General features: G+C 44.4%; 1 protein-coding gene across 6 annotated transcripts in view; it reads left to right on the forward strand.

The window, feature by feature from the left end:
• The window catches only part of LOC127580686 (uncharacterized), a 34709-nt gene extending 10849 nt beyond the window's left edge, over positions 1-23860 (forward strand). For 2 of the 6 annotated variants that reach the window (XM_052034437.1, XM_052034435.1), the window contains exons 2-4: positions 8881-9956; positions 19009-19740; positions 22892-23860. In XM_052034437.1, the coding sequence (XP_051890397.1) occupies positions 9042-9956; positions 19009-19740; positions 22892-23320 (2076 nt within the window). In that variant the 5' untranslated portion in view covers positions 8881-9041 and the 3' untranslated portion in view covers positions 23321-23860. Of the gene's footprint in view, positions 1-76; positions 449-928; positions 1849-8467; positions 8550-8880; positions 9957-19008; positions 19741-22891 lie in introns of those variants that run through there. The other 4 variants (XM_052034436.1, XM_052034438.1, XM_052034434.1 and 1 more) reach the window with 4 other exon arrangements.
• The last annotated feature ends 2573 nt before the right edge of the window (positions 23861-26433 follow it).

Raw genomic sequence — 26433 nt, forward strand, 5'->3', positions numbered from 1 at the left:
GCTTGCCAGCCCCTGCCCCACCCCTCCCCTCCCCTCTCCCTTTTTACACTGTCTAACTTCACTTTACGCTCTCAGTCCTGATGTAGGGTCTCGACCCGAAACACCGACCACCCCTTTGCTGCCCGACCCCGTCTCTTGTGCCTCCAAACTGTAGCAGTACTTGTTTCTGACTCCGATACACAAGCGTGCAGTTGGTCACCTTAATTGTTGTAGTTCGGGGCGAAATACACCATCCTACTGATTTTGATCACAGTCTTGGCAACAGTTCAAGAAAATTAGTTCGAAGGGCACAGGCGTTTTTAGTAAACTAAGTGTCCGCTGGCGTCTCCTACCTAACACTCACTCCCTGTTCTTTGGTCTACAGTATCTAGCTGTGCGCTGGCTAGTTTATTGATAGCCACTGGTTTTTCAGCACGCCAAAAGTAACGTTGCAAGGAATTAAAAAAAGGTGGCGTACTATTTTTTAACTACTGTGAAGGTTAATAGCTTGACTTTGTTCGCATATAGTTGATCGATTTATTGACTACCTCTGTATGATATCAGGCTTTGAGATAAAGGAAAACTAATTTTATTTCCACAGGTGTTTGGTGTAGTCACGTAGTATTATTTGGAATGGAAGTGTTTAGTGGTGCGGTTCCTTTGTGGATCAGCCGCAGGTACCCCGGGTTACGACCGGTTTGAAGGCAGCGTTCTTCAAGCCGAGCCGTGGGAAGTCGGTGCCCAGTGACCGGGGAGCGCCACCGCCAGAGGTCGCATCCTTTCAGTGCAGGATAGGGGCGAACAATCTGTTGGAGAAACTCAGCGGGTCGAGCAGCATCTGTGGGGGGAGGGGATTGTCGCTGTTTCGGGTCGAAACCCTGCATCACGACTGGACTCCCCCACCCCCAGATGCTGCTCGACCCGCTGAGTTCCTCCAGCAGATTATTTGTTGCTCCAGATTCCAGCGTCTGCAGTGTATGGGCGACTGGTCAGCTTCAGGACACGGAGGTCGGGTCGCCTGGAGCAGAGACTAGTTCGGACTGCCTTAATGGTTTTGACCCTGAAACATCCACTGTCCCGTATTAGGGATGTGGGTGATACTTGAGCAGCAAAGGCGGATCAGCACGGGTTGGATCCCCGATCCCAGTGGCATTTTTCTTCCCATGGAATTTCACCAGTTCTGGGAACATCGGGATGTCAGCAGAGAAAATACCAGCGCAAATTGAACAGGGTGGGGTGGGATTTGAACTCCCACCTGGGCTTGGATAGCCAGTGCTCTAACCACGAGGTTACCATTGGTATTGGTTTATTATTGTCACTTGTACCGAGGTACAGTGAAAAACTTGTCTTACATACCGATCGTACACGTCAATTCATTACAGAAAGGATTGAAACGATTGCGAGTTTTGATATGCCGTTCCTTCGTCTGAGAAGATGTCTCTATTTGTGAACAGATGGTGCTTTCATGGAGCTATATTTAGTTATACGACCGAGAAACTGGCGGGAATGTTGAAGACTGTGTTCGATACTGGAACAGAGAGACAGATGCCTGGGACTGATCATTGAGTGTGAAGAGCGCTGTGCAGTGAGAGATTAGATAATCAAACCCGCCCGCTCGTTTGCAGTTTCTGTTCTTGGAAGTGTTCAGTGCTGTTCGCTCCATGCAGAGAGTGCTGGGGTCCTCTGGCGCCGGTGCAAGGTACAACAAGCCCTGTGGCGGCTGAAGGTTGTGTCACTTCCATTTTAACCCCACGTTACCAGCGCCGCATTCAGCGATCGGCCGGCGAGGCGCATGAACCTGATGCATTCCGGAAAGTTCATCGAGTGCCTCCAGTTCTCCAGGGTGGCGTGCCGCTGCTTCTCGCCTGGGTAAGCCGGACATTGGCGGGGTTAGTGCCTGCGATCTGGGCCTGGCCTTCCTGGCTCATGTGTGGCCTGGGCGAGTGGTACTCTGGGCGCTGAGAGATAGGGTGCGTGCGGTGAGGTACAGGCCGGCCATGAACCGAGCCACACCAGCGCAGAACCACCTCAGCACTGGAGTGTTAAAGAGGCAATGTAATCGCGGCCCGTCGCTTTCCGTTAACCCCAACGCGTTATTTAGCCAGGTGTGCGCTGTTAGCTTTTCTGTATTCGCAGCGCGCAAACCCTGTGGGCAGCACCCATCCCATGATTGCAGTTAGTTCGCTGTGCAATCTCAGCTTTCTTGAAGCTCCTGCCTCTTATTTCTTGCCGCGAACGTGATCATCTGCCGCCGAGAAGGCGCTGCGCCCCAGTCCTTGGGGAGGGAATAACAGACTACTGTCACGGCTCTTCAACCTTGAGTTTAACGTTAAACTGGTATGACTAAAACAGGAAACCCACAGTGCCGATTGCTCAACCGGCTGAACAATGCTGGTGTAGGGGAGACTATGCTGGGGGGGGGGGGTGTGCACAAATCTTATTTTTGTTTACACACGGGTGCGCCAGACGGATTCCCTTCTCCCACGAATTCACCTTATAAGCCCATCTCCTGGTCTGTTGGGTAAAACTGCTTCTCCGCGCTTTCTGGCTGCACCGACTTCATTGAGTGTGCACCCCCTACCTGTTCGCACGAGGTGCAATTTGTCAGTATTTCAAAGCTCTCCGGTGAGCGGAGTTGGGTGTCGATGTCCTGAGGCCAATTGGTTTTTGGAAAGTGGGTGGGATGAGAAAGTTTGCATCCAGGATCAGGCTCCTCGCTTCGAGGAGCTTGGAAAGAAGTTATCTCACTGGTAGGCTGATGCGGGGTGATTGACTTTCTTGTTAATTTGTTTTAAAGCTCAGCGAGAGAGAGAATGAATCACTGCATACTAGTAAAAAATTTAGAATTGGGTACAATCGTGGTGAGCAGGATGGCTTGATCCCGGCGAAGGGAAATAATGAGGAAGTTCCCCAGAGAGTGGTTGGGGCATGGAATGCGCTGCCTGGGGTGGTAGCGGAGGCAGGTACATAGGTCAAATTCAGGAGATTACTAGATAAGCATATGGAGGAATTTTAAATAAAGGGATATGTGGGAGGAAGGGGTTAGATAGTCTCAGGCGAGGTTTAAAGGTCGGCACAACATTGTGGGCCGAAGGGCTTGTATTGCGCTGTGTTCTCTGTTCACTGGAGGTCAATATTACGAAAGGATATTCAGAATCCCGATCAGATTCTGAGTGGTTGTTTTGTGGAGCAAACAAATTTGTAAACTGTTGAATTATGCTAAAACTATATTTCGCGAGCTTTATTGGAAGCAGATTGAATTTCCCCCCTTAATCCTTTGGATATTTTACAATATCCACCAGTTATGTAAACAAGCAGGCGCAATGAGAAATATTGTAGCTGATGTGGAACGTTGGCGGTCCCTCCCCCCCTCCTCCCATCTGTGGCTTCTGCGCAAATATTCCCCCTGCTGCCTAAATACTCCTCCTGTAATTCACGTGATGAAGTCGGTGTGTCGGAGCGGGGGCTGCAACCGTGCGAGAACAAGGCTCGATTGTTTCTCGGCGCCGTCCGTCAGACGGAGCAGGGGCGCACTGACGGCTCTGCCCAGAGGGCGGCGCTGGTGTCCGCCAACGCGCCCCTGGCGGCGGCCGTTCGGCCCCGATCCTCCACCGTCCGGTCTGCCGTAGCCTCCTTGATCTTTAAACCGCAAGGGAGTCGTGGGGTGTGGGGAGATTGTGCCCCGTAAAATCAGCTGCAGTTTTGCAAAGGCCAATTGACCGGGTGATGTAATTGCCCTTTGCAAAACTGCAGCTGATTTTACGGAGCACAATCTTACTCTGGAAAGTCTCTGATAATATTTCAGAAGGGTTGGTGGTGCAAATTGGTATTTAATTACAACCACATGATCTGAGTCTAAAACTAGACCCGTTTCGAAATCTAGAATCTGTTTATAATCTCATTACAATCAGCGTGGAACCATTTGCTCAGCAGCAGCGAACTTTGGGGTTTGCTCTCACTCCTACCGTTCCTACTGAAGCTAAACTGTAATCTCAGATGGCGAGGGCATGCAGTTTTGTGCAACCAATTTGTCCTAATTCTTTCCTGGGATGCGAACGTTGCCGGCAAGGCCTGCATTTTTCACTGTGCGTAGCTGCCTTTCAGAAGGCGGCTGCAAACTGTTGTTGAAACCGCTGGAGTTTGTGGTGAGGCCGTCCCATAATGCAGTTAGGCAGGGTCTAAGTGTCATCGTTTTGTACAGCAATCTGTTCCACATTTTCTCCTCCAATCGAACAATTATGATCTGTCCTTGCAACTAGTGTAGAATGGAGCCTGTGTTTAGATGTAAGTAGTTTTCTGGACAGAGCTCTGGTAATACATTTGAGGAGTCATGTGTAAATGTATGCATGCTTGTATGTACATCTTTTTGGCTGTGTATGTGTGACTGATTGTGTAGCTTTGGGAAGATATTAGTAAATGACTGAGCATATTTACTTGTGGTAAAGCAAAATTATTTTGTCCAGAGAAAAATGAAGGATTATGTGTCCCTCATTAAAATTCCTGTTGACAATTAAGGCAGGTAATGCATTAAAACATATCACAGAAAATGATAGAAGTCATACTGTGAACTTGCTTTATAGTTTAACCCAGAATGTCATCTGTTTGCATGTTTGGCATTCAGAACTGATGGTAACTGCCTGGTGTGTGAACAGGATATGACTCAATTTTTTAAAAAAAAGTGGCTTTCTAATTTCAACATTAAACAAAAAATGCAAGAAATACTTTCAAGGCAAGCAGCTTCTTCCAATTTAATGTAGTGTATTGAGTGCTCCCTATGTGATTTCTGTACATTGGAGAAACCAAACCCTGGGTGATTGTTTTGCATAGCACCTCTTTTTGCAAAGATTGTAACATTGTGAAGTGTGCTACTGGAGCCTGTGGTTAAAGCAGAGATCCTTTTGAGAAGACATTATAAATGATAGAAGCTGTTTGTGGAGAGGATGTATAGATCTGGGACCAGGACAGTCTTATGAGGTTGGACTACAGTTGGTTTCAGGGATAAATGTGGACAAGTCAGTTTCTATTAAAGGTCTGTAATTCAAATTTTTTAAAATATAAGAAACATAAATGAGTGCAAGCCAGTAAACTCCCCAAGCCTGCTCCACCATTTGTGGCTGATCCAGTCTTGGCCTCTCTCACTTCCCTGTTCTCTCTCCATACCCCATGACTCCCTTGCAGTTTAAATGTCAATCTCTGCCTTGAACATATTGAATGACTACCTCCACAACTCTCTGGTAGAGTTGTGGAGGTAGTCTGCTAGAGTTTACCCACTGAGAGTAAAGATTTCTCTTCTTCATAAGTGGGTGATCCCTTATTCTGAAATGGTGTCTCCCAGTTCCAGATACTTGCCGTAGGGGAAAATCTTCAGCATCCACTTAACAATTCATCTTAGACACTTGTATGTTTCAGTAGGATCGCTTCTCATTCTTCTGTACTCCAATTAGTCTAGGCTAATCTGCCCAACCTTTCTTCCTATGACAACTCCATCCTAGGAATCAATCTAGTGCACCTTCTATGCACTACCTCCAAAGCAAGCACATTCTTTCTTAAATATGGAGACCAAAACTGTTGCAGTGCACTGGGTGCAGTCTCACCAATACTTTGTAAAGTTGAATTATTCTCCTAAATATTCTATGCTTCTTGTAATAAAGGCCAGCATTCCATTAACTGCCTTAATTCCTTGCTGTTTCTGCACGTTCTCTTTCTGTGTTTCCCATACTGGGACTCAGATCTCTCTGTACTGCTACATTTTGTGGTCTCAACCTAGTTAAATAACAATTTGACTTTTGCATTCTTCCAAAGTGTGTAACTTCACAATTTCCTCCATTATACTCCATCTGCCAAATTTCTGCTCATGCACTTAACCTGTCTGTATTCTTCTGCAGGCTCTTTCTGTCCTGCTTTGTGCACACCTACATCATAAGCAAATCTGACTGAAGCACACTCAATCCCTTCATTGCCTCTGGTTACTGATTGCCAAAATGATAGTGATCCATTTATTTTGACTCTGTTTCATGTTAATTAGCCACACCTATCTGTACCAGCTTTTCTTATTTATGTGGTATCTATCTTGCATACAAATACAGTACAACTACTGATCCTGTTTCTCTACTCCTTTGTTACATTGTCAAAGAAATCTGTGGAATTTGTCAAGCACATTTTCCCCTTCATGAAACTGTGCTGATTGTGCTTGAGAGTCTTGTGATTTTTCTCCACTTCCTGCTAGGACCACCATAATAATGAACTACATCTTTTTCCCATGACTGATGTTAGGCCAACTGGCTGAGAGTTTCCTCCTCTCAGTCTCCTGCCTTTCTTGAATAGCAGTGTTATATTTGCGGTTTTCAAATCCTTTAGAACCTCTCCAAAATGCAGGAAATTTTGTAGATTATGACCAAAGCATTCACTGTCACTGTACCCACTTCCTTTCGGAGCCTAGGATGCAGACATCATGTCCATTGGACTTGCTGGTTTCCAGCCCTATTAGTTTGCCTAATACTTTTATTTCTAGTGATGGAGATTAAATGTCCTCCTTCCCCCCCCGCCCCTTTCTTATAGTCCCTTGGTTATTTATCATTATTGGGATGTTTAGGTGTTGTCTACCTCGAGACAGATCCAAAATAATGATTTGGAAATTTTGCCATTGCTGTATTTCCCATTATTAATTCCTGTCTCATTCTCTAAGGGAGTAATCTTTTATACACCTCTGGTATATCTTACTGTAATTTAATCTTGTACTCTTTCTTCTACTTCTTTGTAAATTTTTGTCATCCTTTGGTTTCTTAAAAAAAACGCGATACTCTGGCCTACCATTCATCTTGGCAACATTATATGCCTTTTCTGGCAATGTAATACCATTCTTAGTTTTCCAGTATTGGTGCATCTTTTTTTATATAGATCCTTGCTTTCTCACTGTAATGTACGTTTGCTGAAATTCATGAAATATCTCCTTAAAGGTTGTCTTGCCCCTTTTCATTTTCCCAGTCCACTTTAGCCAACTCTGTCTTTATACCTTTTTATAATTACCTTTATTTAAGTTTAAGACTGATTTCTGATCCAAGTTTCTCACCCTTGAACAGAATTGAAATTTTACCATGTTACGATTACTCTTCAGGGAATCCTTTACTATGAGATCATTACGCCTGTCTCATTGCAAGACACCAGATCTAAAGTAGCCTGCTCCCTGTTGATTTCTCAATGTATTGTTTTAATTGAACCATCTTGAATACACTATGAACTCATCCTGGCAGCTGGCCAACTTGATTAGTTTAATGTATATGATAGTTAAAATTGCACATGATTATCGCATTATTATTTCTCAAGCTCTTTTATTTCTTGCTTCATACTCTGTCCTACAGTATAACTACTCCTAGGGGGTTGTAAAGTGCTCCCATCGGTGACTTCTTACTCTTGCTATTTCTCATTCCTATTGAAACTGATTCTTTACCGTGTGCGCCTGAGTCAATGTCATTCCTCACCACTGCAGTGATATCTTCCTTTTTAACAGTCGCGCCACCCCCACCCCCACCCCCACCAGCACCACTACTCCCCTTTGTTTCTTTTCTGTCTGTTCTTCTGAAGTGTCAGACGTCTCTGTGTACTCAGCTCCCAATCGTGGTCACCTTGTCTTTGTAATGGCTTTTAGATCAGACTGATTTATTGTATTTGTGTCCTCAACTTGTTATGATTGCTGTGTGCATCCAGGTATAGAGCCTCTAATTTAACATGTTTTCCATAACCTGACTCTTATTTGCTGATCCGTTGTTATGCTTCATTCCTCCTTGATACACTCTGGTTATTTTTAACCCCATCACTGTCTTGAACTATTGTACTTAACTTTCTCTTTGCTTTCCTAAATGCCCCATCACCCCTGTTTTTCATTTTTAGCTTAGCTTTTCTCCCTTCCCATTCCACTCCCAAACTGATTTATGGCCTTGATTGCATGTGTGGGACTGGGTGTGAATGAGATTAAGTTTGGAGAGTGTAACTGCTGAAGAGGTTTGAAAGCAGGTCATTTCACTCATTGAGCATCAGGTTTCCAAGCAGCTTGTTTCAGGATGCTCACAGTGATGGGGAAGTAAGCCCTGCATGGTGGATTACTGTTTGGCCACAGGCTCCTGGGTTGGGGTGGAGGGGGGAATGGGAGGGGTGGCAGAATGTGATGCATATTTAGCCAGACAACAGAATGTCTGGAAATGGAGAAATCATTCAAGCTCAGTTCCTTAAACCCAGGATGGTTTGCTGCACATCTGGTAGTCCCCAACTCAGTCGGAAATGATAATAGTGAATCTTTAAAGCCTTTGCTGAGTTCCTACTTGCCCACAGTGATGCGTGGGTTGTGGGTGGAGACCATGATCACCCTCCTATCCCAGCTCTGTCACTAATTGGATGATTCAAGCTCAGCCCTTGGACTCTGTCCAGTCTTGGAGGCAGTTGTTTCCCAAAGTCATTTGGATGTCTTGCGCCTTGTTAATGTCAAAGTCAAGATTATTGTCATATACACTAATACATGTATGCACAGGTCCAATGAAAAAGTTACTTGCAGCAGCATCACAGACACATAGCCTCAGGTAAGCAGCATTCGCAAGAAGAAACTGTTGCTGTTAGCTGCCAGCAAAGTTTCATCTCTCTCCGGTCCCACCTTGTTTTTTGCTTTTTCCTTTTAAGTGGATGGCAGATTTCTAAAGCAAGTCAACCCAAGTGAGACCTGCGTTCCTCCTAGAGAATGTATTTGGATCAGGGTTTTCTGTGGGGTTATTTGCGATAATATTTTATGACGATGCCTGCTCTCATCTGGATTATCATCAGTGTGAATTCAACAAACCACAGTAATACAGGTGGTTGTTTATTTGGGATTGAATCCAGTTAATAATCATGTACCTTTTTTCTTTGTGCTTTCAGGATTTGAGCTACTGATTGTCCTTTGGCTTTGGAACATCAGGAGGCATCCAACAAACTTTTGGAATTGTGTTGAATCTGTCTCCCACTTCAGCTTCTCCCGCAAACCAGCAATTTGTATTCGCTTGAGAGTCTCCTCCAAGGACTTTTTACCTACAGGAGCTATGAACCAAAACCAGCTGAGTCCTGAGCCCCAGACGGCACTTAGTCCAAAGCCTTGCAGCAACCTGTCCAGCGGCTGTGAACAAGTCCACTCCTCCATTGCCTCTCCAGCAAGTGGCTTGGCTGCCAGCCCTTCTCCTGCGGCAGGTTTGGGGATTGTGCAGAGTGTGGCCAGCCCTGGTACCTACATCCAGATTCCCATCAACGCCGAGGTTCGCTGTGTCTCTACGCTCTCCTTACCCACGGCAGTCCAGAAGAAGATCTATGGAGGAACCTGCAACCTGCGCAAGGGCACTGACAGTAGCAAGCCCTCCACTGCCATTTACATCTATCCGGTCAACCCAGTTAAGTTGACTGATATCCCCACCAAGCGCCTCCTGCCTTTGATGCACAAGCCATCATCATCGGTTAGTGTGACTGATTCCGAGAAGCCCATTTCCTCACCGGCTGAAGTGCAAAGCAAGGAAACTTCCTCAGGGAGACAAGACACCAAAACGAATCGGTCTGGAAAGGAAGCTACCGTTACCCCAACACCTGTTTCTGTAAAATTTTGCAACAACCTGGCCTCTCAGGTGCTGAAAACATATGTGAAGCAGCAGGGGAAAGGGGGCAGCATGGATGACTTGATGCAGACTTACTTCAACAGTCCACTGGAGATCAAGACTGCAAATTCATTCAAAGACAACGCACTGCTCCTCTTCAATGGGCAGCTGTTTTTCCTGGCCCAGAAAGGCATCGAGGTTCCCACTGGGGCGGAAAAAGGGAAGCTGACTGCAAGGGAATCGGGGACACGCGAGCCAAAAGCAGTTCAAGGGGGGCCAGGACCAGCCACAGAGCCAGGTTGCTTTGAACAAAGGATTGATACCGGTCAAACCTCTGCCAGCTCTTCGACTGCAAGACATGAGGTCGATTCACAGGTAATGAAATGTGAGCCTGAGACGAATAGAAAAGAATGTGCTGTAAAGAGAGACGATTGGTTAAATGATGCTTTCGCTGGCTCTGCCAAAACTCGGCAAAATGGATTGGAGCTGGCACAACAGGTGAAATGCTTTCACAGCTACTATCTAGCATGAATGCACAGTACAATTTGCTTGTGTGCAGCTGTTCATCTAATGATCATAATTGTTACAATTTGATCTCATTGGCTTATTTGGCAGTAATCTTCTTGAGCACTGTCTATTTAATACTATGGGCAGTGCGCAGGTTACGATGGGATTCCGTTCTTGAGAACTGTTCATGACCCAAACTGTTCAGAAGTCGGAAATGAGCAACAAGTGTGTGGGAGAGGGTCACGGAAACAGCTGTGATGGGACAGTGAGCAGGAACGGGAAGAGTGGCCGCCAGCCGGCCTCACTGACTCCGTGAATGAGCGAGTGAGTCTGCTCAGCGCTCCCAGCTCTGCTGGGCTCCACCCAGCCCCCGACTCTTGTGGCTTTGCAGGGGCTGGGGGGGGGGGGGGGGGGCGGAGAAGGCTCGCGGAAATGCTCTGCTTCCACCTGGCAGAAGATGCCTGCAGTCATGCAGCAGCCAGCAAATCCATCCCCATCCATCCCACTGGTCTTCTATTCGAACGTACAGGGTATCCATAAGCCTGGTGTTTGTTACCCGGGGAGGACCTGTACATGCAACAATCCATGATAATTCAAAAGGACAGTAGCCACTCAGGTCGGAGATTTGTATGTTTTTGTGTGTGGTGCAGTACACTCTGTCCTTGTTATCTGCTGATTTGTTATCTGTAGCTCTGTACTCGTGAGGTTGGCCTCGGTTTGTATCTCGATTTCTTTGTCTAAGGAGTATCTATTATACACATGTACACATTGAGGAGGCAATCATTGTCTGTGTACATACGGTGGTTAGTTTCCTGACCACCAGTAATTTCAGGCCAGTTAGTCTGATGTCATTGCTGGGGAAATTACTGGAGAAAAAGAAAATCTGTGGGTCACTTGGAAAGGCAGGAATTAGTCGGGTGCAGTCAGCAGATTTGTCAGTGGGAAAACCTGTCTGACTAACCGAGTTTTATTGAAGGGGTAACTAAATATATTGATGGTGTGGTTTACATGGACTTCAGTAAGGCCTTTGACAAGGTCCCACATGGAAGGCTGGTCCAAAAGGTTAGAGCCCATGCGATCCAGGGCAAGTTGGATCCAAAATTGGCTTGGTAATAGGAGACCACGTGTCATGTGGAGGACTTCTTTTGCAGTTGGAAGCCCTTGACTAGTGGTGTACCGCAGGGATTGATGCTGAAATCCTTGCTGTTTGTTGTACTCATTAATGATTTGGGTGTGAACATAGAAGGCATGATCAATAGATTAGCAAATGACATGAAAATTAGTTGTGATGTTAATTGCGAGGAAAATAGTCTCCAGAATGATATTGATCAGGTGGTAAATTGGGCAAGGTAATGGCAGATGGAATTTTAATCTTGACAAGTTTGAGCTGATGCATTTCAGGGTAGGATGAAGGTAGGATATACACCATGAATGGTAGGGCCTTAGGGAGTATTGAGGAACAAAAGGAACTTGGTGTACAAATCTAAAGCTTCCTGAAGGTGGCAGCAGAGGTAGATAGGGCAGTGAAAAGGGCCTATGAGATGCTCGCCTTCATTAGTTGGGGTGTAGAGTATAAGAGCATGGAGGTTATGGCACGGCTGGACTATTGTGTGCATTTGTGGTTGTCACACTATAGGAGGGGTGTGATTGCATTGGAGTGGGTGCAGAATAGATTCAGCAGTATGTTGCCAGGGATGGAACATTACAGTGATGAGGAGAGACTGGGTAGGCTGAGTTTATTTTCCTTGGAAGAGGAACCTGATAGAGATATTCAAAATTATGGGAGGCAGAGGTAGGGTAGAAAGTAGGAATTTTTATCCCCCCGGCAGATGTGTCTAAGACCCAAGGGGATAAAAGATCAGAGGGCATAGGTTTAAGGTGAGGAGTAAGGTGTTGGGCAAATCTGAGTGAGAATTTTTTTCATCTAGAGGGTGGTTGAAGTCTGGAGTGTAGTGTGTGAGAAGGTGATGGAGACCAGTACTCTCACAACATTCAAGAAGCATTGGGGTGAGCATTTGAATTGCCAGGGCGTGGTATGCTGTGGACCAAATCCTGGTGAATGGGATTAGTATGGACGTGTAGTTGATGTTGGGTGTAGATATGGCCTGTTTCTGTGCTGCATGACTCTGTGACTTTGTGTCAAGTGGCTCCCCGCTCTGCGCTCTGCTAATAGACACTGAGTCTTGTTTACACTTTATGATTTCAAAACAGATCACTGCTTGTAAATTTCAATGGAAGTATGTTAGCTAATATGACTTCCTTTTTAGATATTCAACTGCTTTAATGTGTTTACTTTGCGTTAATGATTTTTAGAACATTACGGGGCATATGTATGTTTATTTGGGTTTGTATTGGACTTCTGATCTCAGCAGTATTCTGTTTCAGCATTTCATGCTTAAAAAAAGGTAAATGGCACAAACAATAGAATTAGAGTTGCATTGTTTTATTTCACCAGTGTATGCGGAGAAGCTTCACAAGGGCAGTACCATTGTCTTTAAATGATCTATCGCATGGGCAGAAGCCAGTGTTTAATATTAATGGCCTTTGGGTGCCATATGTTGGCAATTTTAGTCAGAGTTTGGGAAGATCTGTAGGATGCAGGGCAGCATTTTCAAATGGCCAACCTTGTTTGTCAGAAGGCTCAATAATAGATCAGAACATATCAATAGATCAGTGCTTTCTTTCCCCGTTCCACTTATCACTCCCCTGTCCCCAAGTTCAGTTTAGCTTTGGTACAAGATGCTTTTGGCATGACGTTGATAAATCGTTGGTTTAGCATAAATCAGTTTTGTGGCAAAAAAGAAACTGTAGATGTTATAAATCGGAAATAAAAACAGAACATTGCAAATACTCAGCAGGTCAGGCAGTCTGGCAGAAACCACGGCAATGTTTTAGTTTTGTGAGAAAGAGCTCTGCTTTTGTATCTTACAAAAGGTCATTAATCTGGTTGAGGAGATTGTGATTGCCTTCACTGTAATCTACTAAAGTTCCCAAAGGATTGGAAAACCACACACATAACGCATCTATTCAAGAAAGGAGAGAGATGTAAATCAGGAAACTAGTCTGGTTAGCTTAGCATCAGTCATTGGGGAAATGCTGGACTTCATTATTGAGGAGGTAATCACAGGGCATTGAGAAAATCATAAGACAATTAAGCAGAGTTAACATGGTTGCGGAATAAAGTTTCGGCACATACTAGAAGGGCCGAATGGCCTGTTTTCTGTGCAGTAGTGTTCTATGTGAGGGAAATCATAATTGGTGAACTTGCTAGAGTTCTTTGAGGATGTAACGAACAATCTGGACAAAGGAAAACAAGTAAATGTGGTGGATTTCCAGAAAGCATTTGAAAAGGTAGCTGCACATTGTAAGAGAGCAGCTGGGGATAATATATTGGCGCGGACAGGGGAATGGCTAACTGAATAGTCAGGATAAATGGGTCATTTTCATTTCAGTAATGAATAACTGGTGGGATTCCACAGGGTTCTATATTGGGGCTGAACTATTTAGAATTTATATTTATGACTTGGATGAAAAGATTGAGTGTACTGTAGCCATATTTTATGATGATACAGAGGTAGGTGATAGAACAAGTTATGAGGAGAACACAGAGCCTGCATAGGGATATAGATTGGTGAAGTGAGTGAGCAAGAATCTGGTAGGTGGAGTATAATGTGGGAAAGTGAAGTTAACCATTTTGGAAGAAAGAATGAAAAAGAAACGTTATTTAAATGGAGTGAGTACAAAATATTGAGGGGAAAAAGGGGATCTGGGGGCCCTAGTATATTAACTACAGGGAGTACCATGTAAATACAGGGTGTTATTAGGGAGGCTAATGAAATACTGGCCTTTATTGCAATGGGTATGGAGTGTAAAAGAAGGGGAGTTTTAATGCAACTTTAGAAGTCGCTTGTGAGATGGCACCTGGAGTATTGTGTGTTGGGGTCAGTGCAGAGAAGGTTCACTAGGTTGATTTCTAGGGTGAAGGGCTTTGCATATGAAGAAAGGTCAGGCAGACTAAACCTATGCTAATTGGAGTATAGAAGAATGAGAGGTGATTCACGTAAGACTGAAATTCAAAGGAGTGGGAGCAGGGTGGATGGAGGGAGGATGTTTCCCCTAGAACCAGGGGGAATGGTTCCAGTAACAAGGAGTTGCCCATTTCAGATGGAAATGAGGAAGAATTCCTCCTCTGTGAGGGTGGTGACTCTCTCGAGTTCTCTTCCCCAGAGAGCCATGGAGGTAGACTCAATGAATTTATTCGTGGAGATTGACAGACATTTAACCTTCAAGGCCGTCATGGGGTGTGGTGAGAGAGTGGTGTTGAGGCCAAGACATGAACTTCCTGAAGGGGGAATGGGTTAACAGCCTACTCCCACTGCCTTTTCTTGGGTCAGGCAGCATCCAGGGACAGAGAAGCAGGGCTAGCATTGAGAGCAAAAAAGGGAAGGAGCAGGAGTGGGCTGCTCAGCCCCTCGAGTCTCCTCCACCATTCAGTAAGCTCACAGCTGATCCCATCTTGGCCTTAACACTGCCTTCCACCCACCTCCCTCCCCATACCCCTACTCTTAGACTCCATACCCCTTTGCAATAAAGACCAGTATACCTTTAGTCTTCCTAACCACTTGCTGTACCTGCGTGTTCACTTTTAATGGTTCAGGTACTAGGGACCTCAGATCCCTTTTACATCTACAAAATGGATACCCTCACATTTCCCATAAATGCCAACTTCTTGCTCACTTAAATCCACCTTTTTGGACCTCTTCCCTTTTGCTAATCCATTATCTTTCCATCATCAGCAAATCTGGCCACTTGGTCCCTTCATCCAAGTCATTAATATAGATTGCAAATAGTTGAGGCTCATAGCTGCACTTAAATACATGTTGTATACAAGTAACGTCTTTGAGTGCATCACATAGAAATAGGGATGGGCTACTCAGTGATATAATCCATACTTTCTATTCACGGCCTTTGTTACCAATATTCTGCAATGCCCTTGTCCAGCGGTCTGTTGACCTCCAATATAAAATTATAACTTGAGTTTCCAGCTACTGGTTTTGTGAGAGAGTACCATTCTGTTCTCTCCTTGCCAGCCTCACTTTCTGCTTCATTTCCACTCTCAATTTATTGTGTGTAACCTGGCTCTTACTGGAAGAATTCACCTAACCTGCATTGTAACCCTTTTTGTTTTGTTATAATATTTATGGTCATTAAAGGAGTCCTGTCTTTGGTTCCCTGACGTGTCCCTCTGGTGGAATTGCATCCTGGAACCTCTCCTCATGAAAGATCCCCAGTTGCTCCATTATGGTTTTTCCTGTATATCTTTGGTTCTGCTGTACTTTGACTCAATCCCCTGGTTTCTAAAATTGTTCTTGGCCCTTCGTTACTAATCTAAACCTATATAATGATCAATCTTACTCCTCCAGATGTTCTCCCTCTGATACTTGGTCCACTTGCCCTCAATTCCACCCCCCCCCCCCCCCCCCCAACCCTTCCCCATCCCCAACACCAGTTCCAACAATGACTCGTTCGTGGAGAACACACTGAAGAAGGAAATACTGCTGAACATAATTTAGAAGTTCTTACCCCTCCTTTCCCTTTACTTTAACATACTCGATATTTTGGTGATTAAAGTCCTCTGCTATCACGCCCTGCATATCCCTGTAACCTCCATGCTGATTTGGTCCACTACTTGGAATCCTATTGAACACTCCTGCTAGTATAATCATACTCATTACTTCTTAGCTTTAACCAAATGCCTTGTGTCCTGACCCCTCTGGCATTCACTCTTTCCAACAGTGTCTTCTCTAATCAGTACTACAATGCCCATCTCCCTTTTTCCCTTCCCTGTTTTTTCTAAACACTTTATATCCATGATATTTTAAGAGCCCAGTCCTCACCTCTTAAGACACGCTTTCTATTATTGTTCTTGTCATGTTCCCTTGAGGCTCTTTGTGCTTGTGATTCACTGCATTGTATTCCCATACAGCTATTAGTGCTTGAGTTGACTAACGCAGTTCACCGCACTGGGTATGTTTACATGCATACGTTTGTACATCACCATCAGGCTGGCATCTACTGCCTACTCCTAATTCCCACGATGAAGTGGTGGTGAACTGTCGCCTTCAACGACTACAATCATTCTGGTGAAAGTACTTCGGGGTGCTGTTAGGGGAAGGAGTTCCAGGATTTTATTTGCCCAATGTTGAGGAAGAACCAGCGGCATATTTCCAAATCGGAATGGTGTGCGACTCGGAGGGGAACCCGCAGGTGGTGGTATTACCATGCACGTGCTGCCCTTGCCTTTCATGATAGTAGAGGCAGAAAGCTTGGGAGGTGCTGTTGGAGTGGCCTAGGTGAGTAACTGCATTGGATTTGTGGATGGCGCACACTGCAGCCACCATGCGCCGGTGGTGGAGGGAATGAATATTTCTGGTAGTTGAAGGGGTGCATTGTCTTGCTGCTTTGTCCTGGAAGGTGTTGAGCTTGAAAATTGTTGGAGGTGCACACATCCAAGCACACGGAAAGTATTCCGTGATGCTTCAGACATGTGTCTTGTAGATGGTGGACAGGCTTTAAGATATCAGGAAGTGAGTCATTTGCGGCATGATACCCAGCTTCTGACCTATTCTTGTAGCCAAGGTATTTACATGACTGGTCCAGTGTGGATATTGATGGTGGGGTACTCAGCAATGTTAATGTCATTGAATGTAAGGACAGTCGGTTGGTCTCTCTATTGTCGATAACAGTCTTTGCTTAATAATTTCGTGATGCAAGTGTGTCTGGCCACTTATCAGTTCACGCCTGAATCCAGGTCTTGCTGCATATAGGTCTGGACTGGTTTATTTGCTGAGGAGTTGTGAATGAAATTGAACATCATGCAATCATCTGTGAACATCCATGGTTCGGAACTTATGATGGAGGGAAGGTCATTGATGAAGCAGCTGAAGATAGCTGGGTCTAGGACCCTGCCCTGATGAACTCCTGCATCGATGTCCTGAGGCTGAGTTGATTGACCAGGAACAACCCCAAACCATCTTCCTTTGTGCAAGGCATAATCCAGTTGAGTGCCTTTCCTCCTTGAGGCCCATTGACTTTAGTTTTACCCGGGCTCCTTAATACCACAATTGGTCAACTATTTGGACGAGTCTGTCTTTGTAGTCCGAATTAGACTGCTCCTATCTCTATGGTATGACTTCCTTCCCTTGTGCCATCCAGCACTATCAATCTTCTGTACACCTTATTCCTAATTTAGTTCAAACCCTCCAAATCTGGAATAAAAATTTAGTTTCATGGCCATCATTGTAAATTCTATTGGAGAGTTGAAAAACTCACCTCCTTTGTTATGTTTTTCAGTTCTCTGTGTGACTCCAGACTAGCAGTATGGTTAACTCCTAAATGGCTTTCTGAAATGACCTCACAAATAATATACTTGAAGGACAATTATATATGGACCATTACTGCTGCCCTTCCCAGTGACAGCCATGCCCCTTTGGGGGGGTGGGGGGGGGGGGAATAAGAATGTTTTATGGTTTTCCCAGTTATATTTCACTTTTTTTCGTCACCAATGTAAAATCCGAATAATAAGCTTGGATGATTCTGATGTTTAAGTTTTTGTTTGTCTTTTCCCCCCTCCTGATGGTCCCCATATGAGAATCAGTGCTCACAGTGATTGCTTAGATTTCCCTGTTGTTGCTTCCCTTTGGAAAATCCACACAATTAGTGATCTGCATTTATCCTGGTTCCAGTGCAGATGAATAGTCGATGCTTGTCTTCTCAAACATCATTATTGTGCAGTCTCTAATTAAGGCAAGTAAGGGTGTTTCTGTTGGTGACTGTTCCACAGTCTTGCAGTCACTTTGAGAAGATGCTGTGGTTTAGATCATTGAGCGCTGAATAACAGAGTGGGTGTGATTGTTGGTCGTGCATTATTATCATGCAGTGTTGTGAGGAATTGTTTGCAGGCTTTTAGCTTTTTGTGTCTCCCCAGGAAGTGCATTTGCCCATGCTTGGGAGATTGATGACTGGTGTTGGACTTTAAAGTCTTTGTATATTGATATTTGTTTTGACAATCTGTGTTGCAAGGAAACTCCTGTTTAGATAGATAAAACCTTTTTCATCTTGCATTGAGCGAAAAAGATTTTGAAGCAATTTTCAGCTGTTGCTATTCTCACTAATTGAAACTTTATTGTTTAAAAATTTAGGCCCCCAATACATGGTTTAAATTAGTGTTCTTTTTGTCTTGAAACTTTTTTTTCAAGACGGGTGAAGGCATTAAACTGAAAACTGTGACCTTCAACTGAATATTTTTACCTCCAGAGTTGGCTGGTTTTTAATTACAAGTCTGACTAAAAGCTATCTAATTTTTGAGGCAAAAGTAATTCAATATTTTGAGGAATATTTTTACCTACAAAATTTGTCCATCACGATGAGGTCCATTCATTTAGCAAGGGTTTCATAGAATGACATTGTCTTTTTAAAGCTATTGGGAAATGTGCTGGCTTGGTAACAACACTGTGAACAGCTGTAAAACAGAATACCTGACGTGCAAGGTGCTCATGTTTTTAAATATAATGAGGGTGTGCACACTTGTGATTGAGGAGCTGCTGCAGTAGTGGCTGTAAGTAGTATCGGTTACATCTCAGAATTGCTGTGCTCATGGTACTTTCATTCACCTCCAGAGTAGTTTGAAATGGTTTCATCTGCCCTTCTGCGCACTCGCTAAAGCAGGAGTCGATAGCTATGTCAAGCAGTTTCCCTTTAACATCTACCCCATTTCTTTACTAAGATTGTAACTGAAAGTAGATAGAGTGCATAGGATAGCAGTTTTTTTTAATTTCAAAGTTGTGTTGCATCATTTGAGTGAAATGCATTGTCTGCTATTTTGTAGTTCAGTTCTTCTCTGCATTTTGTTTCTTTACAGGTTGTGAAACGGTTGCCAAATTCCCTTCCAGGAAGCTGTGTAAGAAGGTCTACATTTTCTGAGAACAGAGACTTACTGCTGAAAGCGGGCATCCACTTGGATGTCAGAGTTCGTCTGTATAGAATCTCCTTGAATGGCAATGCTGACACTTCAGGTCGTTGGTTGGAACGTCCTGTAAAAAGTGTTCCACAACTTTCTAAAGAACCTGATCCGGTGAATTTCGAAGGATGTCCTAAACTCTCTCGAGAGCCTGAGCTGGTAAAACTTGAGGAATGTCCAGAGCTCAGCAGGGAATGTGACCCAGCGGAGTTGAAGGAGTGTCCAGAACTTTCCAGGGAAGTTGATTTTGGAGGTTTGGAAGAAAATTCGGATACCTCAAAGGTTCCTGTCTCATTCCCATCCCAAGAATGTCCAAAACTCTCTAAAGAATCTGGGCCAGTTGTAATGGAAGAATGTGCAGCCATTTCAAGAGTGCTTAAACCAGAACTGGAGGGGTGCCCAATTATCTTGAGGGAGCCCAGCCCAGCAACTCTGGAAGAATGCCACGGAAATTCCAAAAACAATGTCTCGGTGGCGTTGCAAGAAGATGGAGATGCCTGTAAAATACCTAGCTCAGCAGACTTCAGAGAACATTTGAAACCTACTGTGAACTCAAGCTCTGCAGATTTGAAGGGCTGTCTTCCAGAATCTGACGAGGGATGCCATAGAAAATGCAGAACGAAGCGTAAAGAGGTATTTAATTTTATTGACAGTGTGGTGGTGATCTGTGTAACACAGCGATGCAAAACAAAAGCTTGAAATGAATGAAACTGAAACTAGAAATTAAGTAAATCAAACAACAACTAACCACTGAAAAGCTCAGCTTTGTATATTGTAAAATTTTAATTCAGAAATTCCTTTCTTGAATGAGGTACAAGTACAGTCCTCCTGGGGGTAGAGATGTCTCTGATTGCAATGCGAAAGGACCGTTCTTGGGTCAGTGCAGAATGTGGTCAGCATAAACTAGTTTATTTTAATTTACTTCTGTGATGTACAGGCTTCAAGTTGAATGCTGACGGGTTGTTTTGGTGCTTGGATTCTAATTTCGGAAACCGAATAAACAAGCACAAGTTTCCGCAGGAGATTTCCCAGCTGCAGTTACCTGTGGTTAACCAGCCTGTACCCACCTGGTCACCTGCTGCTTCACTAGTTTGGGAGTTCATAACCATTTTAGTTCAGTTGTTGATATCAATGAAGCTCTGCAGAAGGGGACTGCTGAGGCTTTAATTCCCCTTTCACCTTGATCCCCTGGAAAAGTGTCATTATTACAGAGAGTCACAGTGCTGCTAAATAAAAGGGAACCAGAACATGGCAAAAAAACACCGAGATAATTTCAGCTGCGTGAATGCCAGTCTTGGCTACTTCAGTCTGTTTTCTCTTCTAATGAAAGTAAAGACTCCAGTGGGAGTGCAGCTTCGTGCTGCTGGTAGTCTTCTAAGTACATGCTCTTCCCGGGTTACCTAAGCTCGTGAGTCAGTTGGGTTGTGTTTGCTCTATCAGGTGCACACTATTTGTACTAAAGAGCAGTGAATGATTGAACCAGTGTGCAGAGATGCAGCCTGAAGCTGTACTTGCTTTGTAAACGGAACCACCTCTGTGAACTCAGGCCACATTAAATAAGCCCTCCAGTCAGTTGAGACGTGCATATAGTTTCCACCACAAATGAGAATATTTTGTAATGGAATAAAACATCACAAGAAATGGGCAGAAATAGAAGATTTTTAAAGAATGGTAGACTTCTTTACAAATGACCTTCTTTCAGGCTATATGCTGCTGTTATCATAATTGCCATCCCTGCCTCCAAGGCAATCCAGCGCTTCAATATGTGTTAAAGAAGCAAAACGCTGTGCCATCCTGACGCAGCCTGAAGGAATCGCCGATATAATTTGAAATATAGTCAAAGGCGGCAGAAAATGAGCTTGTAGAGGGGATCGGATTGCACTGATAGCTAGCCAATAATTCTGGAGAGAACATTCGGCCAGTCGCAGTGTTTGTGCCAGCATTTCCTGGACTTCCCAACCTGTGCTCCGCAGCACGGAAGTCTGGAACACACTGAAGGTCAAATGCCTCTTGATTTGCAACAGGGCTCACCGTCGGGTCAAGGACACTTCCGTAACTCACTGAGTGGAGCTGCTGCAAACTCTTCCTTTCTTTATTCCACTGTATATGATTTTAATTAATCGTGACAGTGGTTTAATGTATTTTTAAATTAATTACTTACTGTAAGGCATGTTAATTTTTACATCAATCATGTCTGTTTTTAAATGTTTGTGATGTTTCAGTGAAGGGTCCTTGACAGCACAAGCTGTCAGGGGAGTAATGGGGGAAGGCCCTCAGGATGTGCTCACTAGAGGCTGCTCACCCCACTTGTGGGACATTTGTACACCTGTGGTGTCAACATCAGCTGCGTGACTGATGCTGGGCAAGCATCGTGCAGGCTAAAGGGGAGTGTGCACAGAAGTGCCAAGGCCGATTTCCTTCCATTATAGAGTTGTCTGTAAAATATTCCTTTTAATCTGATTTAATTCTTACTAATCCTTTGCCCAATCCATATGTATTCTGTTTGCTCTTAGTGTTAGTCATGACCTTTTTGCTATCATTGTTATATTGTCTGCATTCATTCATTCCTTCTCCATTTCCTTTCTTGACCTAAACGACTTGTACCCTGACATATCCAGATGTAGGCTTGGTCTCCTATTAAACCATGTTTCATTCGGCTCCGTTGCATTGGCTCCTCATTGCTACATGTTAAAGCCCCAGTTCCCTGCTTTGTTTTGGATGCGGTGCAGATTGCACACAGGCAATTTTGTTTTATTAATGACTCCATATTATGCCTTTTTTATATTTGTGTCCTCTGACTATTTGTTACCCTTATTTTTTTGGCTTGGTCTAAATCTTTTCATTCATCTCCTGTTTGAGCCATAGGCTTAGTTTATTTTTACTTGATTAACGCCACACGCCACCTTATGTTCCTAATCTGATTCACCTCCCATACTAATCCTCGGCTTCAGTTTCTTCTGATTGTAATACCAGTGTATAACAAATGCAGTGTGGGTGTTTATAATGATAATACATAAAACTAATCTATTTGTATTCGTGTTTCCTGGAGTTCTTGAACATTTAGCATTTACATGCATTAAAGAGGGAGAAGAGAAATACTGAAGCAGGGTAGGAATAGGTACTTATGTGGGAGGTGGTTTATGTGTTGTTTACACATCAGACCAGCTCTGCTGGGCCGAGTGGCCTGTGCTTGGGCTGTGATTTGCTTTGCGTGTAAAGGACTCTCCCAGCCGTTACATAATGATATTTAATTTCCTAAAGTTTAGTGAGTTCGAGGTCCGTTTAGGTGGTTAAGAAAGACAACGAGTGGTCTGCAAACTAGATTTAACCCTGCAAATTTTGATGTGACTTCCTCAGAAGGACATCCCTCTGGAGTCAGATGAGATCTGGACTCCAGCTCCACCCAGTGCAGCCAAGGCAAGGTTGTAGTGTAAACATGCCATTGGTTGACCTTGTTTTGGTCAATGATATCTTTATGTATAGAAACCAAGTGACCCTGTGGAATTTTGCAGGTTGAATTCCATTGGCGTTTGCTGGTTTAGTTAGTAGATTAACTTGATCCTATTGCCATCTTCGTCCTTGCCAATTGGACAGGCGCCACTTACAAGGGTGCAGTTTTTAAATTTTAACAAAGTATTTTGGTAAATGATCATACAGTTTTTTAGATTAATAATAGATTGGTTGTTCTATAGCTGGAAGACCTAACTGCTGACTCTGTGTATTGTGTGTGCCCATGCTTGTCAGGATAGAACCCACACTAACCCTGTTTGTATCTGTCACGTAGGTTGAAATTGAGATTCAGAGCTCTGGCTGTCTGAACCCGAACTGGGATGACGATAAATCTGGGCCGAACAAGAGGAGCAAGCACCACGGAGAGATCACTTCTTCCAAAACCTCTGTCGATTCCAAAAGGGAAACGTGTGGGCTCCTTAATGTCAAAAAGCCAACGAATTCTGAGGCTGAAAATTCTGCCACAACGCCACTGCGCTGTCTGCTCGAGTTGAACAACCAGCAGAGTGAATCCCCTTCCCAAGATGGGTTCCATCCTCCTGAGCAGGAGAATCCACTGGAAGTGGATGACACAGTCAGAGACGAGAAAATTAATCGCTTGAAGGAAATTCTGAAGGAGAAACAGGCAGCACTGGATCGCATGAGGAAGCGGGTATCACTGTCCAGCTCTGGGTCATGTTCTGAATTGGAGCCGTTGCAGTAGATGGAACAAACCGTAAACATTACATAGTGTGTTAAACACCAACCTGCAAGTAGGTAGTGAGTGGAGATACTCCAAACACAGGAAGGCGTGATAAAGAATAGTATTACTGAGGGTCATTGACAGCCTCGCAGTGTTGCGATTGTCAATTATTCCTGCAGAAGTTAGTAACCCATCCTTATGTATTTAAACCCAATAGTTGTGAATAGTCACTTTATTTTAAAATTTCTACTTGTTTTTTCTTAAATTCCAAGATTAATTTGTATTTTGCTATCTGCGTGTATAGAATATTGGAGTGTTTAATAGAGCACTTTTTTCCTCTTGCCTCCAGAACAAATCATTGTTCCACATTATTGTTCGATATTAAAAGGCTCTTAAAATAAATCTGTTGTAGTCAATGAAAATTAGCTGGAGTAAGATTGCGGCTTCATTGCAAATCTTAGGAACTTGCAAAATTGTCAATTAGTGATTGTCACTTGTAGTCTTGGAGGTTCTTCGGATCGATCAGTGAATGAATTGGGGATTCCAGATCTTCAACAGTAAAAACTCTTGATAATCCAGCACCCTTGGACCTTTGGTATCAGATTTTCCAGACAATTCAAAGATATTCCTATTAATACCCCAAACACTTTTAATTCACTTTTTTTTAAAAGATGTTACACAGTAAGCTTTCCAGTGAAAATTGTCAGTTTAAAGCGAGTGTGGGAACTGGGGCCTCTGAGTGGGAAGGGAGCACAGCAAACACAAGATGTGCCTGGTGCTGAATGATCAGTATTTACAAATAGTGAGACACTGGAGTATTGGAGGTTTACTGGTGCCTGCAGTTCTATCCGTGTTCCTCTGACAATCAGCGAGCGACGTAACTCCAAGCACAACTGGCTGGGCCGAGGAGCAGTGTGTGTAACTTCACCCTTGGTTGGCTGTGCGAGCCAGGATGCACTTCCCTGCCTGATGTACTCATTGATCATTTGTACTGGGGAAGGGTGAGGGGCACAAGGTTTCTTGCTTGCTGGAGCTTTGAGTGGCTGCTGGTTATTCACAGCTGTGAAGTTGTGCTGATTTAGGGGCCCAGTACCCCTGTAACAACTTATGTACATTAAAGGTTCTGTGTACAATATGCTTGTTTAATTTAAATTCCCACGGCCCTGGCTGCAGCTGAGGTAGGATGAGTTAGAGGGAGCTTTTAATTAACAGTTGCTTCCTTTGATAGCCAATGAGTTTTTTTTTCAGGAAACCATATAGCTCAACTTTTGAGCATTTACCCTTGATCTCTGTGCATATCTAGCCCATTTTGGCTTGATAGATTGTGAAGATTTATATGAAACTGGATACTCATAGCCAACTTCCAAGAGGACATTAACCCACAACTCAATGTTTCTTTTGGCCATAACTGGGAAATGTTGAGGAAACAATGTGTGACAAATGGGATGGGGTAAGATAGCAGAGAACTAGAGAAACAAAGGACTGCAGATGCTGGAATCTAGATGAAAAACACAATGATGCTGGAGGAACTCAGCAGGGCAGGCAGCATCCGTGGAGAAAAGCAGGCAGTTAACGTTTCAAGTCAGTACCCTTCTCAGATAGTAGAGGTGGTGTGATTGGAGTTCAGAGAAGGGATGGGAGGGCTTGAGTTATGAGGAGAGACCAGGTAGAGGGGAGGCTGAGCAGTAACCTTGAGGTTTATAACCTCAATGGGGGAGGGGGGTGTCTAAAGCTAAAGGGTATAGGTTTAAGGTGAGGGGAAAAATTTAAAGGGGACCTGAGAGGCAAGTATCTCGACCAGAGAGTGGTGCATATATGAAACGAGTTGCCAGAGAAAGTGGTAAAAGTGAGTATAATAACATTTAGCCAGGTACATGGATAGGAAAGGTTTAGCAAGGTGGGTAAAACATGGGGGGATCTCAGCATAGACCAGTTAGTTGGGCCAAAGGGCCTGTTCCTGTGCTCTATTACCCTAGGATAGCTTTCCTTTGGCTGTGCCAGCATAAAAACAGGAGCCAACCTCCTCCATGTGCAGGTTTCTGTGGAATGTAAGAATTTCCTCCCACTGGAACATCATGTTTCCGGGAAGCCCAGGCCACTTCTTCACCCCAGGGAAGCGTACGTGCCCAGAATTTTCCCAGTGGCCAGCACAGTGCGGTGAGATGGCTTCCAGAGGGGCAAGGACTGCCCTCTACTTCCCAGCCCACTCGTGTCGATGAACTCTCCAACCACAGCAGCTGAACGCGGTTATGAGGTGAACTACAGGGGCAGCAGACAGTAGTGAAAAACAACAGACCTGCTGAAGATACATCGGCCCGGCTGTACACACCAAGCAGATGTGGACACTTTGCCTGCTGCACAACCTTACTCAAAGACAGCAGCTGGAGGAAGGAAAGAAACCTGCAGTCTGTGGGTCATGAGGTGAAGATTGAGAGGCCAGCAGGAGGAAGGTGGTGGCTGCTGGTGTTCCTCGCCACTGGGTCTTTCCAAGTGGCCACAGGACCCTACCACTTGCCATCTCCAGCCTGATTCTCCTTGCGAGTGTTTCAATGACTGAGAATCGCAGAGCTTTCACCTCTTCCTGCAGTCCGTCTCTCTCCATAGCAGATATAAAGTGTTGCTTCAGCTGCCTGTCTATCAGGGCGAGTGTGCCTTTAAGGACTGATGCACTTCCGTTTTGGCTGCACAGTGAAGTGTTGCCACCGCCCAGCTGAGTGGAGGGTTCAGGCATCAGCTGCTGCGGGGGACCTTCTATTGGAGAGAAATTTTGTAAAGGTGTCTGCAACGTAAAAGCCCCAGTGCGAATCAAGTGACTCTCTCCACACTTAACATCCAACAATTCAGTCAGGAATGGCCAAAATGACATCAAATTTTCACACTTCCATCAATTCCCCTCAGATTCTAAGCCACACACCAGGGGCAATTTACAGCAGCCCAATTATTAGACAGATCTTAGAGCAGGATAAAAATGTCAGCAACAACATTGCGGGCCGTACTGTGCTGTAGTGTTTTATTTTATAATTAACCTACCAAGCCACGTTTTTGGGAATGTGGGAGGAAACCCACACGGCGACGGGTGCAAAACCCACGCCGACAACACCCGAGGTCAGGATTGAACCCGCGTCTGTGGAGCT

This window comes from Pristis pectinata, chromosome 20 (genome assembly GCF_009764475.1).
Source record: "Pristis pectinata isolate sPriPec2 chromosome 20, sPriPec2.1.pri, whole genome shotgun sequence".
Lineage (NCBI taxonomy): Eukaryota > Metazoa > Chordata > Chondrichthyes > Rhinopristiformes > Pristidae > Pristis > Pristis pectinata.